Genomic DNA, 15,684 nt, shown 5'->3' on the forward strand with positions numbered 1-15,684 from the left:
TTAGTGCAATAATCTTGGACGCGACGTTAAACCCCAATTCACCTCACATATGGGCGAGTGGGAGGGGCATAAGGGCGAGTACATAAGGTACAGTATGTAAGGGGATTCGATATAATATATATAAACATCATTGGTGCTACCTAACCATTTTTGGTATTATAGAAAGGGGGGTGGGATATACCACATTTGGCTGTGTTCTTAAACGACGGCACATTCAGCCGCTAGGACTCGTTGACAGGTCACAGACAATGAAATATCGCACCAGTCATGTGATTAAATCACCAATAAAACACTTGCTACTTATGACGAATCGACCCGGGGGGCCTCAGTGATAAATAGTCAGTAAGATCGGAGAAGCTCAGAAGCAAGATGAAGACGGTGTTGATGCTGCTGTTCGCCTGCATTGTTCCTATAGCAGGTAGGTAAATGCTAATGATAAATAAAATGAACAAGAACCTCATTCTCTTTAACCCTCTGACTGCTGAATTAATTTGTTCATTAAGAGTTCATTACAAGAAAGCATTCTTGTCAAACTCTCTATTTCTTGGTTTGAAAAACATTTAATTCCCACTTTAAAATATCGCATGTGTGTAATTATTCTATTTGCTGTTTTTTTTTAAAATATGAATTTGCTCACTGTTTAAGGCGTATTTTAGACTGCGCAAAAGTAGCGCTGAATAATGATACGTCTGTATAGCATGTGCACAAGACGTTTTAACAACCCTAGCTATCACCATCATCATTCTTGACCCTCGTAAGCAAAATTTATATTGGGACCATGACTGTCGTCAGATTTTGTGATAGTCACGTGAACTAGTGAAACTAGTATATCAAGTTCCAATACGGAATCCGGCTAGCAGAGATGAGATTGGGATTGAAGAGCCGAGTGAATAAGCACGAATTGCACAGCTTTAACCTTCTCCCTTTGTCGACAATTTAGACCATTATCTGTGTCATTTATTCTCAATAGCGCCCAGGATAAGAGAGTTAACGAAAGTCCTCACCAAGAACACGCCCTCGCTCGGCAATTACAATATTCTACTTCTCATTTCGAAAATCCGTACGGCGCCGGTTTTTCTATAATGGATGCATCAACATTCTAACGGTAATCTTAAGTTTACATTTAGCCATGATGAGTTATTTATCAGGAAACTTGCACTGATTTTGTCGCTGTACCATTTCGAAAAAGCCGTACGGCGCCGCGTTTTCTATAATGGATTCATCAACATTCTAACGGTAATCTTAAGTTTTACATTTAGGAATGAAGAGTTATCTATCAGGGAACTTGCACTGATTTTGTGGTTGTATCATTGGGGTATATTTATGTTGAGAATATACGCGGTCCATGTACACTTGTTCCAGTTATTCATTACCTTTTCATTTGGAGCATTGTGTTCAATCGTCAATATTTTCACGTATGAGTGAGTGAGGTGTGTTATGTTTTACGCCGGAACCTGTGCGTAACTTTAACCAGGGATAAGCCGTGGATTGTCTCGCGGAAAAGTAATCACTACTCACCCTTTTAGGTCTTACCAGTAGCGCTTCATATCATATTCCAAGACTGTTATATACGAGGTGAGGTGAAATGGGGTTTAACGTCGCGTCCAGGATTATTGCACTTATATAGCGACGTGTATGTACATGTATGTGTTTGTGTGGCTGCTTGTACTAGTCCGGGCTGATGCCGATTTATAGTGCTAGCTCACTGAGATACCATGCCGCAGTTTAACATGAATACCCCACTCAGACACAGTATACTGACTCCGAGCCGACCAGTCCTTGTTTTAGCCCCCTTAATGCCGAGCGCCAGACAGGGTAACAACAAGTACGATCTTTTAACGTCTTTTGGTATGACGCGGCTGGGGATTGAACCCCGGACCTTCCGCTCTCCGGGCGGACGCTCTACCATTATACCACGGAGGCGGCCATGAAACCGATTATGAAAAAGCACGCATAACATTACCTTTCGGTGTGTATTCGGTCAGGGGTACAAAGATTCAGGCAGAATAGTTTTACAAATATTGAATATTCAAATATTGAATATTTGTATGATGATCGTTTAGAAAACAAAACGGAGTCTCACTGAGGTTGTAATGGCAAACCAAAGTACGCAACTTTTGTAGCTTGTTTTATTAATAACGAATAAAGGGTATAAAACGTAAGCCTCACAAGGCAATATTCGATCCTAACACGACCAAGGGACACTACTCTGGATAGTGAATTACGGCTCCTTAAACCATTCTGCAACCTGTTTATCTGGTCAGGTGTGTAAAACAGTCAGCTAGCAAGCTTCTAGTTGTCTGCATACACAGGTTTGATACTATAGGATCAGCCATTTTCTTTGGACGAATATTAACGCTACGGCAATATAACAGCCCTGTATTCGGGCAGGAACCAGCAAAACCAGTAGTCAATGCACAATTTATGATTGTCACGTTCTGAATATTATATTAAGCAGATCGCCTCCTTTGACCAGTGGATAGAGCGTCCGTCTGGAGAGAGGAAGGTCTGTGGTTCGATCCCCGACCGTGTCTTACCGAAAGACGTTAAGTAATGAGTAAGTGAGTGAGTGTGGATTTACACCACATTTAGCAATATTCCAGCAATATCACCAGAAATGGGTTTCACACATTGAACCCCAGGTCGGGAATCGTCCCTGGGTCTTCGGCGTGACGAGCTAACGCTTTAACCACTAGGCTACCCGACCGCCCCGACGTTAAGGATGGTAGTTGTTGCCTCGCCTCGCACTCGGCATTAAAGGGGAAACAGGGACTGGTCAGCTCGGAGTCGGTATACCATTTCTGAGTTTGGCATTCAGTGGGTTAGCACTATAAAATCGGCATTAGTCCAGACTAATACAAGCAGACACGCACGCACGTGCATGGATGTCGCTTTAAGTGCAATAATCCTGAACGCGACGTTAAACCGCATTTCACCTGACCTCACCTCAAAACATATCTTGTGTGATGAGAACAGGATATATTTCAGTTTAAGATTAATCGCTGTTTTGTGTTTATTTTATTTAATATGAAGTCTATAAATAGTTAATAAACATATGCGTTTTTAGAATGTAGTGTTTGTTGTTTGAGCCGAGTGTACAAGGAAGGTGATTATTCAAGTCTATTCTGCTCCCGGCTGTTTTACTCTCTGTTTCCAGAAATCTTTATCTTACTATCTAACTATCTCAGGTTGAATTCTTAATGTTTTGAAAACATCCACACAAAAAATATATTTCACAGGTGGAATATCGCTGGAAGGACAACTTTGTAGATAGACATTGTGATATACAGACTGCCGGGCTAAATAAAGGATCCACCTGAAAATTCGATTTGAATAAAATTACAAACCGTATCAATACCTTACTGAAAACGTTCGCCGTAATACAGTAAATTTAAAGTCGAAAAGCCATTTCTTGTTTAAGGAAGAGAATTAATGGATGCCAACTTTGTTATGAGGAACAAAACGTTTTAGAGCATGTACTTACTCCTTCATTAGGTGAAAAACTATAAGGCGGAAAACATTTCTTGTTTGTTTCTTTTTTAGCATGGGTGTATTCTTTCGCCCGCAGTTTAGTTGAATGTGTTACTGAATGATTGACACCCAGTGGGAAGTGTGTTTGTCTATCTACCATATGACCGGTTCGATGCTCTACCCGAATACAGTGTGGTTGGTCGGATTTTATTTGTCGGAGCTGCGATAGAACATACAGTATGAAAATAACTGTAAACATGTACACAGGGAGTTGGTGGAACGCCGTTTTGAATATTATTTCAGTTATATCATAGCGTGTCAGCTTTAAGTGCGAGGAAAACCTAGCGGGATGCAGGTCTCAGAAATGGGCTTCACACAATGTACCCAGTGGCATCTGGAGAAAGGATGGGGCAGTGGTGGCCCAGTCGTCTTCGTTGTACAGAGTTGCGTCCCTTGGGTACACCAGGAACCTATGATTGTTGGTTCGAATCTCTGTTCGCCGAAAATATGTTTCTAGGTTTGTCAGCACTATACCCGTGCCCGTGAGTTTCACCAAAGTGGTAAACGACCCGCATCACTTCGGGCTTTCACTACCTCAGATAAAAAGTTTATAGGGGGCTTTCTGAATACCCAACTCAGATATGGTATACTGACTCCGAGCCGACCAGTCCCTGTTTTCCCCCTTAATGCCGAGTGCGAGGCGAGGCAACAACTACCATCCTTAACGTCGGGGCGGTCGGGTAGCCTAGTTGTTAAAGCGTTAGCTCGTCATGCCGAAGACCCGGGTTCGATTCCCGACATGGGTACAATGTATGAAACCCATTTATCCGTGATAATGCTGGAATATTGCTAAAAGCGAGGTAAAACCATACTCACTCACTCACCATAGGATTATGGCACGCCAAGGGGACACAACTCTGCGCCTTAGTCGACAAGTGTCTGTGAATGACTAGAGGGATACTGTATTAGCTTTACTTTACTTACTCCGAAACTTTCCGACCGCCTCCGTGGTCTAGTGGTAGAGCGTCCGGGGTTCGTCCCCGGCCGCGTCATACCAAAAGACGTTAAAAGATGGTACTTGTTGTTACCCTGTCTGGCGTTCGGCATTAAAGGGGCTAAAACAAGGACTGGTCGGCTCGGAGTCTGTATACTGTGTCTGAGTGGGGTATTCATGTTAAACTGCGGCATGGTATCTCAGTGAGCTAGCACTATAAATCGGCATCAGTCCGGACTAGTACAAGCAGCCACACAAACACACACATGTACATGCACGTCGCTATATAAGTGCAATAATCTTGGACGCGACGTTAAACCCAATTTCATCTCACCTCACCTCACCCGAAACTTTCACCGGACGCCCGTTACCGTGAGTGACAGCGAAATTTCACACCGAGGCACATCAGGGAAGTGATTAAGTGAAATATTTTTAAATGATTATTTTTAAGCGATTTAATTGATGAAAGAAACGGTTGGTCTGTGAGGATTGTTTAATCACAATTTAAACTGGGTGCATCACGATAGACCTCTGTATGTTTAACTTTCAAAGTTAATTAACTATAGCTTTGGCATTAATATCCATCGTTAATTAATTATAGTTTTGTGAATTAGTATTATGTTAGGCGAGCATGGACATGGAAAAGTTCGATATTCGTCTTCCCGCCATGATATAGGTTTTAGAATGAGTGAGTGGTATTTTACGCCGCAACTCAGCGTAGCCTCAAAACAAGATACTGGTTAGTGTATGTATTTGCAGTGAGTCACCTTTAATAATCATAGAGACGGATTCTTTTCGAAATCTCATGTGATGAAACTACGGTTATCTGATAGCGTCATATTTTGGAATTTTTATAAATGTTGCAAAATTATTTAATAACATGAAAATTATAGTTTTCACCCATAATTCCATTGTTTTCCATCTATGTTGCGATGCCTCTAGCTCTCTATTTGTTCAGTTCAAAATGATTTACGCCTGAGAAAAACATAGCTTGTAGACATCCATTCTTTCTCGTGCATTATCGTGATAATTATATCGTTAAGAGTTAAGAGACTTGAAATTTGAAAGCTTCAAGCATTTCAACAATAACAAGATCATTGATATTTTTATTAATTTTTCATTTAAGATTATCGTTAATTCCTAAAAAAAATCAGCCACCGGAATGCGAAGCCCGTCTCAAGTAACGGGGAAGTTAATAATTTGTCAGCACACACGTCTGTCAATTATTAAGCACGTATGCAGCTTTCATTCCGGAAGATGTAACAGGTTGAAACACTACACAATACCCAGATATAACAAGCAACGTTACACACTTAAATGGTACACGGCAACGTACGAACTGCCATAGTATGAAAGAGTGATAATTAGTAATGAAATATAATATTCATACAAATCCGAATGTTTTTATCAAAGAGATATCTACACGCGATTGATGTGGACGCCACAATGACATGAAATGTACACCGTTTGCAGGGCACGAGTTGTCAATTTCAGCAATGACTGGCGTTGCCACGCCCCCACTGTTGGTTCACCAATGGCCGCTGTGTGTAAGGTTGTCTAACAGAGGGTCTGGTGACTTGTATCAATAGATTGATTGCAAGCGACGACAGCAATGTCAACGGGACTTCTGGAGATGGTAAGCGATTCCTGTGTCACTCTCTGTGGAATATTTTGAAAGATCGGAGCGAGGAAACGACAGTCTGAAGATGTCCTCGTGGATTCTGGCATCAGGTCTTGTGTTGTGTAATCTCGTTGTTCCCGGTCTCGCTGGAGGCGGTAAGTTCATCCTCCGTATAGTACCAATCTACTTGCGATCCAAATAGTATTTCGTTTATTTACCTTGATAGGAAGTAATTCAGTTTCTAGCAATGTATTGTGATAAAATGTCTTTAAAAGAGAGAATATGAGAGTGAGAGAATGAGAGGGGAGAATGAGTGAGAGAGAGCGTGAATGGGTAAGAGAGTGTGAGAGAATGGAAGGGAAGATGTGAGAAGAAATGAGAGACTGGAGAGAGAATGAGAGTGAGGAGACTGAATGACGGAGTGAGAGAGTGGGTGAGAGTGTAAGAAAAAGAATGTGAGAGAAAATAAGAGAGAGACTGAGCGAGTGAAGAATGAAAAGGAAGATGTGAGAAGAAATGGGAGCGATGGGAGCGAGAGAATGATAGAGAGGGGAGAACGAACGAGAGAGTGGGGGAGAAATAATGCGAGAGATGAGAAGGTGAGAGAGAATGAGAGAGTGCGAATGATAGAGGTGAGACTGAAAAGGAAGATGTGAGAAAAATTAGAGGCGATTATGAATGAGAGAGTGGGGGAGAGAGGGGGAGAAAGAATGAGAGAGATGAGAAGGTGAGAGAGAATGAGAGAGTGCGAATGAGAGAGGTGAGACTGAAAAGGAAGATGTGAGAAAAATTAGAGGCGATTATGAATGAGAGAGTGGGGGAGAGAGGGGGAGAAAGAATGAGAGAGATTAGAAGGTGAGAGAGAATGAGAGAGTGCGAATGATAGAGGTGAGACTGAAAAGGAAGATGTGAGAAAAATTAGAGGCGATTATGAATGAGAGAGTGGGGGAGAGAGGGGTTGAAAGAATGAGAGAGATGAGAAGGTGAGAGAGAATGAGAGAGTGCGAATGATAGAGGTGAGACTGAAAAGGAAGATGTGAGAAAAATTAGAGGCGATTATGAATGAGAGAGTGGGGGAGAGAGGGGGAGAAAGAATGAGAGAGATGAGAAGGTGAGAGAGAATGAGAGAGTGCGAATGATAGAGGTGAGACTGAAAAGGAAGATGTGAGAAAAATTAGAGGCGATTATGAATGAGAGAGTGGGGGAGAGAGGGGGAGAAAGAATGAGAGAGATGAGAAGGTGAGAGAGAATGAGAGAGTGCGAATGATAGAGGTGAGACTGAAAAGGAAGATGTGAGAAAAATTAGAGGCGATTATGAATGAGAGAGAGGGGGAGAGAGGGGGAGAAAGAATGAGAGAGATGAGAAGGTGAGAGAGAATGAGAGAGTGCGAATGATAGAGGTGAGACTGAAAAGGAAGGTGCGAGAAAAATGAGAGGCGATAATGAATGAGAGAGCGTGTGAGAGAAAGAATGAGAGAGGGGAGAGTCAAAAGAGAGGAGAGATAGAGAGCTTGCGTGACACACAAATGTGTGTGACTACCATCAGCACCATAAACAACGGACGATGTGAAAGCGAGAGTAGGTTGACACTCTCATATACTGCAATTAGGTAGTCTACCCAGTACCTCTGCACTATCTGGCAATCAGTTACTTACGTGTGTTGCGGCAGGTTTGTACAGAGAGTTCAACTTATTATTTATACAATGACTCATCAGTGACTTTCTATAATGAATATAAACAGGAAATAGTTTACACAAGACTTTGCACCACGGAAACCAATCCTTAATGGCTACAGAGGGAGCACCACATTTCACATTGGCGCAGATATGAAACATTAAGAAAAAATTGGTTACCGCCGCAAACCCGCATCTGTTTTAAAGAGTGAGTGCGTATGGTTTTACGCCGCTTTTCGCAATATTCTAGCAATAGGACGGCGGAGTACACCAGAAATGATCTTCACATATTGCACCCACTGGAATCAAACTTGGGTCCTCGGCGTGAATAGCGAGCACTTTAACCATTAGGCTACCCCACCTTACCCACATTTTAATGGGTGAGTATGGATTTACGCGGCTTTTAGCAACATTCCAGCAATGAGACGGCGGGGGACACCAGAAATGGCCTTCACACATCGTATCCATGTGGGGAATTGAACTCGGATCTTCGGCATGACGAGCGAACGCTTTAACCACAATGCTACCTTACCCCCACTCCTACCCCCACCCACCCGTATTTTTGGAATGCCTTGGTACTCCAAAAAAACTCGTTATAAAGTTTGAGGATTTTTCTTCTTGTATGATTTCATAGTTTAATGGTCCTATTTAACACACATATTCAAGGCCGGGACTTGTATTACTTGAACCATAACAGGTAATTATATCTGATTGTCCGATACTGTATGATAAGAGATTGGGACTTAAATAGTGACTTAATATACTGTCTGAATCGATATACTGTCTAATGTTATCGATGGAGAGATGGACATATTCTTTGAAGCCGTGACTCACTGACTTGGGAGTTCTGGAGCGAGGCAATCAGGACGTGTGACTATTGACTTGATACAAGGCACGGAAAATATTTGTTGAGGATTATACAGCGATACCTCGTGACGCTCCGTTGGGTGATTGCCACTATATGCGAAGGCCCGAAACGATTGAACGTATCTCGAAACGTTTTGAAATGTAACCCTCTACGTGTTTGAATGACTGGAGTGTTGTGACTATTGACTTACGCTGGTTATGTCTGTGGTATTATATACGTGTTGTAAGAGGATTGGGTGGTCAGGTGTAGTGATCTGACCTTTGCGTGTCATCACGACTCGAGAACCGTCAAAATCCGGGATAGAATGGGTCTTCAGCAACCCATGCTTGTCGTAAGAGGCGACTATGCTTGTCGTAAAAGGCGACTAACGGGATCGGGCGGTCAGACTCGGTGACTTAGTTGGTGCATGTCATCGTATCCCAATTGAGTGGATCGATGCTCATGATGTCAATCACTGGATTGTCTGGTCCGGACTCGGTTATTTACAGACCGCCGTCATATAGATGGAACATTGCTGAGTGCAGCGTTAAACAACAAACAAACAAACCAAAATAAACAAACAAGCATCACGCCTGGATGGCGTGGAACGTAGCTCATGATGTCAATCTTTGGTTTGTCTGGTACAGATTGGATTATTCGCATGACGCTGTGAGATAGCTGGAATATTGCTGACTCATGCGTTATTAACGTTGTATGATTCTGAATGAATAACCGTGTATGCCGCAATCTGATTGGTTGAAAATCGTGATTAAATGTAATAACGTCGTGGGTTCCATATGCACCGTTCGGACATCAAATACTCAATAGCGCCTGTAAATCTGAAAAAACGTAATGTTTTACTGTTAATTCCCTCAGTCACGATTGTTTTCGAGAATATGCAGTTTGCCTCCCTACAGACCTGATTCATGTTTAACCCTCACGATCCGCATACTTGTAATGAACTCTTGAATTAATTCACTGAATTGATTAAACATTAAACTGAAGAACCGATTTAGCGCTGGTTGCAATCGTTTCCCTTGACAATTTCTGTCACTGTTATGAATGAGTGGGTGGGTTTTGAGTGCGTGAGTGAGTCCGTATGGTTTTACGCCGCTTCTAGCAATATCCCATCAATAGACGAGCGAACGCTACCCATTAGGCCGTCCCAACGACCCCACTGTTAAGACAGCAGGACAGTCCCCTGATGACATCATAAATGAGGCCTTATTTTTGTTACACCTTGCCATTAATCCTGCGACTATTTCTAACAGTCACCACCTGCCCTTAAGAATATGTAGACAGTTAAACATCCCAGTAAGTAAAACGTTTGCTTAGACGCAGAAGATCCGGGTTCGATTCCAAACATGGGTACATCACGTGAAACCCCGTGCCGAACACTGTCCGGGAATTTATAGAATAGTGCTAAAACAAATGTGAGACCATCCTCACTAATTGACAAACAAATAGACAGTGACAGGTGTGTCTTCTTCCTATAAATGTTTCAAACTTATTAAAACGACTTCAAAGGCGTTGCCTGCATTACTTGAAGTCAGGACCATAACTTATGGCTGTAGGGCTATAGGTGATATATATATATAGCACCCGTATTTATCTTTTACTGGAGAACGTCCCGAGTTGACATCCATATGTGTCATGGTAGGCAGACAGACAGACAGACAGACAGGCAGACAGACAGACAGACAGACAGACAGACAGGCAGACAGACAGACATATTTTAATTAAAGTCTCCCCTTATGTACAACAGTAAGTAAGGATAAGATATATGGATGATCAACTTAATTACAATTAGGAGCGACGTTTCGGTGTATGTTCAAACACCGTTATCAAGCAAGTGATGAGTGTGTTAGAACCTACACCGAAACGTCGCTCCTAATTGTAATAAAGAAGTTGTTCATCCATGTATCTTGTACTTACTTAGTACTCCAACTTCTAAATGCCTCTCAAAGACGTTTTGTACACCAATTCATACTCTTTAAAACGCAGATAAAAGTATACTAAGCTGTCCCTGTTTAACTACGAGAGGCTATGTATACTACAATAAACTACGGTTATAACGAACTCAAAGGGACCAATTTTAGTTCGTTATAACCGTAGCTCGTTATAAGCATATATACAGCAAATATACAGCAAATGGACGGGATCAAAACACTTTTCTTTAGATCAGTCAGTTCGTTATAAGCGTCTTCGTTATAAACCTAGTATACAGTATTCAAAAGACGTTAATCTATAGTTAAGGTGAGGCGAAATTGGGTTTAACGTCGCGTCCAAGATTATTGCACTTATATAGCGACGTGCATGTACATGTGTGTGTTTGTGTGGCTGCTTGTACTAGTCCGGACTGATGCCGATTTATAGTGCTTGCTCACTGAGATACCATGCCGCAGTTTAACATGAATACCCCACTCAGACACAGTATACTGACTCCGAGCCGACCAGTCCTTGTTTTAGCCCCTAAATGCCGAGTGCCAGACAGGGTAACAACAAGTACCATCTTTTACCGTCTTTTGGTATGACGCGGCCGGGGATCGAACCCCGGATCTTCCGCTCTCCGGGCGGACGCTCTACCACTAGACCACGGAGGCGGTTTAATCTATAGTTAATCTGTCGTGGTAAGACAGAGAATCTGTAGCAATATGAAAGAGTCGGGTGTTCCTTAACTTCTTTTGAGTAATATATTTACATGGATAGGCATTAAGAATATAGGGGCGGTCGGGTAGGCTTATGGTATCACGCCGAGGACCCGGGTTCGTTTTCCATCATGGGTACATTGGGTGAAGCCCATTTCAGGTGTCCCCCGCCGTGATATGGCTGGAACATTGCTAAAAGCGGCGTAAAACAATACCCACTCACTCACATAATGGTATGATGCTGACAATCCTGAAAATCAAAACCGAGTCGATTCCGAGATTCGATCAAACGACCAACGATATGAATATGACGATGATGGACGTGGAGCTAACGTGTTTACTGTTAAGTGCACGTTTGACATAAAAACACAGAAGTTACCATTAAAATGTACTGCTTAACAATCTAAATTGAAACGTAGGTCTGACTACATATTTAAAACGTGAAGCTCATCTTCAACATAATTATTGCAGCACATCGGAAAATTCTTTCTTAGACTGATTTGCTCTTATATTGGTATTGCCAGTACAGAGTGAATGTCATGACACCGGCCATGCCGCTGTCATGCTAATGAGGTAATACTTATACCTTAATTTCACAAATCAACTCCCCGCGTTCGTGAGCGTACATACATGTGTACTCTATATTCAGACAGACGCTTTTGTGTATCCGTGGATCAAGGTGTCTGTCTGTTGTCTGCCAGAATGTAGCGCCATTTGGTCAGATTATTCTTGTTTGTTTGTAATCGAGTTGTGAGAGGTTAACGTCGTGTTTGTATAATTACAGTAGTCTGTGTACCAGACCCTAGAGAGCAAATTGACAAAGGAGTCAAGGTCAAGTCTAGAATAATTGGCAAGTCTAGATTGCCTCAGGTCTAGGCCTGAAATTAAAGAATGTTCTGGGCTCCATTTGGATATTTTAGGCATATATTTTTAAATATGATAACTTTATTTCTGGGTCTTAACGTCAGTCTAAAATTATAGCAGTATCGTGACAACGGACACCAGAATTACTATTTGTTTGTGAAAGTCGGAATTAAATATTTGAGATAAGATTAGGGGTCCGGTGTTGAATAGAAGTGGAGTGGCTGAATTGATGAGAATTCGTGCCCCATGACGCTAACATTCTCTCCTTAGTCATACACAGACAACAGGCATTGATTGGTGTACTCTTGTGCCTTATTCCCGGTGGCCGACCATTGTTTTCATTGTGGTCTGTAGACTGTGGACTGTGGTCTGGGGTCTGTGTTTCTTTAAAGGGAGAAATATGTTTTTTGAAAAACTGGATTCAATGTGTGAGCCCTTCAGATAATGTGCTAAATGAAAAAATAAAACATTCCTGTTGCATTAAGAATGCTGAAAAGTCAATATTCGCGTCGTGTCAAGATAACAATACCACAGAGAGTTAATGTGTGTGTATCCACGCGTGTGTGAGTGTGTGAGTGGGTGGCGGTTGGGTGAACACCTGCGTGAGTGGGTGAGTGGGTGGCGGTTGGGTGAACACCTGCGTGAGTGAGTGAGTGAGTGGGTGAGTCGGTGGCGGTTGGGTGAACACCTGCGTGAGTGGGTGAGTGAGTGGGTGGCGGTTGGGTGAACACCTGCGTGAGTGAATGAGTGAGTGGGTGAGTGGGTGGCGGTTGGGTGAACACCTGCATGAGTGGGTGAGTGAGTGAGTGAGTGGGTGGCGGTTGGGTGAACACCTGCGTGAGTGGGTGAGTGAATTAGTGGGTGGCGGTTGGGTGAACACCTGCGTGAGTGGGTGAGTGAGTGAGTGGGTGGTGGTTGGGTGAACACCTGCGTGAGTGAGTGAGTGGGTGGCGGTTGGGTGAACACCTGCGTGAGTGGGTGAGTGAGTGGGTGAGTTGGTGGCGGTTGGGTGAACACCTGCATGAGTGAGTGAGTGGGTGAGTCGGTGGCGGTTGGGTAAACAGCTGCGTGAGTGGGTGAGTGAGTGGGTGGCGGTTGGGTGAACACCTGCGTGAGTGAGTGGGTGAGTCGGTGGCGGTTGGGTGAACACCTGCGTGAGTGGGTGAGTGAGTGTGTGAGTGGCGGTTGGGTGAACACCTGCGTGAGTGAGGGTGTGAGTTGGTGGCCGTTGGGTGAACACCTGCGTGAGTGGGTGAGTGAGTGTGTGAGTTAGTGGGTGAGTGTGTGGCGGTTGGGTGAACACCTGCGTGAGTGGGTGAGTGAGTTAGTTGGTGAGTGGGTGGCGGTTGGGTGAACACCTGCGTGAGTGAGTAAGTGAGTGAGTGAGTGACTGGGTGAGTGGGTGGCGGTTGGGTGAAAACCTGCGTGAGTGGGTGAGTGAGTGAGTGAGTGAGTGGGTGAGTGGGTGGCGGTTGGGTGAACACCTGCGTGAGTGGGTGTGTGGGTGGCGGTTGGGTGAACACCTGCGTGAGTGAGTGAGTGAGTGGGTGAGTCGGTGGCGGTTGGGTGAACACCTGCGTGAGTGGGTGAGTGAGTGGGTGGCGGTTGGGTGAACACCTGCGTGAGTGAATGAGTGAGTGGGTGAGTGGGTGGCGGTTGGGTGAACACCTGCATGAGTGGGTGAGTGAGTGAGTGAGTGGGTGGCGGTTGGGTGAACACCTGCGTGAGTGGGTGAGTGGGTGAGTGGGTGGTGGTTGGCTGAACACCCGCGTGAGTGGGTGAGTGGGTGGCGGTTGGGTGAACACCTGCGTGAGTGAGTGAGTGAGTGGGTGGCGGTTGGGTGAACACCTGCGTGAGTGAGTGAGTGAGTGGGTGGCGGTTGGGTGAACACCTGCGTGAGTGGGTGAGTGAATTAGTGGGTGGCGGTTGGGTGAACACCTGCGTGAGTGGGTGAGTGAGTGAGTGGGTGGTGGTTGGGTGAACACCTGCGTGAGTGGGTGAGTGTGTAGCCGTTGGGTGAACACCTGCGTGAGTGGGTGAGTGAGTTAGTTGGTGAGTGGGTGGCGGTTGGGTGAACACCTGCGTGAGTGAGTGAGTGAGTGAGTGAGTGAGTGGGTGAGTGGGTGGCGGTTGGGTGAAAACCTGCGTGAGTGGGTGAGTGAGTGAGTGAGTGAGTGGGTGAGTGGGTGGCGGTTGGGTGAACACCTGCGTGAGTGGGTGAGTGAGTTAGTGGGTGTGTGGGTGGCGGTTGGGTGAACACATGCGTGAGTGGGTGAATGAGTGAGTGAGTTAGTGGGTGAGTTGGGGGAGGTTGGGTGAACACCTGCGTGAGTGGGTGAGTGAGTAAGTGGGTGAGTGGTTGGCGGTTGGGTGAACACCTGCGTGAGTGGGTGAGTTAGTGAGTGAGTTAGTGAGTGGGTGGCGGTTGGGTGAACACCTGCGTGAGTGGGTGAGTGGGTGGCGGTTGGGTGAAAACCTGCGTGAGTGGGTGAGTGAGTGAGTGAGTTAGTGGGTGAGTGGGTGGCAGTTGGGTAAACACCTGCGTGAGTGAGAAAGTGAGTGAGCGATTGAGTGGGTGGGTGAGTGAGTGAGTGAGTGAGTGAGTGAGTGAGTGAGTGAGTAGGCTGCGGTTGGGTGAACACCTGCGTGATTGAGTTAGTGGGTGAGGGAGTGAGTGAGTGAGTGAGTGAGTGAGTGAGTGGCTGAGTGGGTGGCGGTTGGGTGAACACCTGCGTGAGTGGGTGAGTGAGTGAGCGAGCGAGCGAGCGAGTGAGTGAGTGAGTGAGTGAGTAGGCTGCGGTTGGGTGAACACCTGCGTGATTGAGTTAGTTGGTGAGGGAGTGAGTGAGTGAGTGAGTAATTGAGTGAGTGGCTGAGTGGGTGGCGGTTGGGTGAACACCTGCGTGATTGAGTGAGTGAGTGCGTGCGTGTATGCGTGCGTGCGTGCTTGATCCAAGATCCCGGTCTACCAAGATCCCGGTCAGCTGGTTTGAGATAAATGACATTAGGACATCCTATATCATTCTTATGACGTTAGCACCTTTTCAAGTGTTGTTCTGCTACATCACAAATAATTTTAAAGAATGTTTGGGACATTTGGAATAACAGTGGGTCAATGTCCATACGGACTCAATCGGGATCCATTCGTCGTTGGCTCGAATCTCGGAATCGACTCGGTATTGATTTTCAGGATTGTCAGCATCATACCGTTGTGTAGTTCACCGAAATGGTAATCGCCCACGACTTGCGCCACTTTAGGTATTTTCTCAACTTTAAGTTGACAGCGTGATATAGATGTCTATTGGTGAAACAGCGTTCAGTCTACTTACTTAACAAATAGGAAAAGTAAGTGATTTTCATCTGGTAGTTTTTGATATATGTATGTGTGGGGTGTACACTGAAGCATCCTAAATATACATAGTTTACATATACAGGAATATCTGAAATAATACATTTGTATAATTATAGATCCGTTATTGCTTCATGAAGGAATTACTGAACACCTGGGCTATATTTACCGTTAGGGAGAGAAAGAGGTGACATTAAACGCCACTCGGTGATGACCT

General features: G+C 44.5%; 1 protein-coding gene across 2 annotated transcripts in view; it reads left to right on the forward strand.

Annotated features, from left to right (window-relative positions):
* Positions 1 to 357: 357 nt before the first annotated feature.
* The window catches only part of LOC124121322 (carbonic anhydrase 1-like), a 47,124-nt gene continuing 31,797 nt past the window's right edge, over positions 358 to 15,684 (forward strand). The window contains exon 1 of one of the 2 annotated variants that reach the window (XM_046484321.2): positions 358 to 418. In XM_046484321.2, the coding sequence (XP_046340277.2) occupies positions 370 to 418 (49 nt within the window). In that variant the 5' untranslated portion in view covers positions 358 to 369. Of the gene's footprint in view, positions 419 to 5,985; positions 6,242 to 15,684 lie in introns of those variants that run through there. The other variant, XM_046484320.2, reaches the window with a different exon arrangement.

The sequence above is a fragment of the Haliotis rufescens genome, unplaced genomic scaffold (genome assembly GCF_023055435.1).
Source record: "Haliotis rufescens isolate VD_foot unplaced genomic scaffold, xgHalRufe1.0.p SCAF_21, whole genome shotgun sequence".
NCBI classification, from domain to species: domain Eukaryota; kingdom Metazoa; phylum Mollusca; class Gastropoda; order Lepetellida; family Haliotidae; genus Haliotis; species Haliotis rufescens.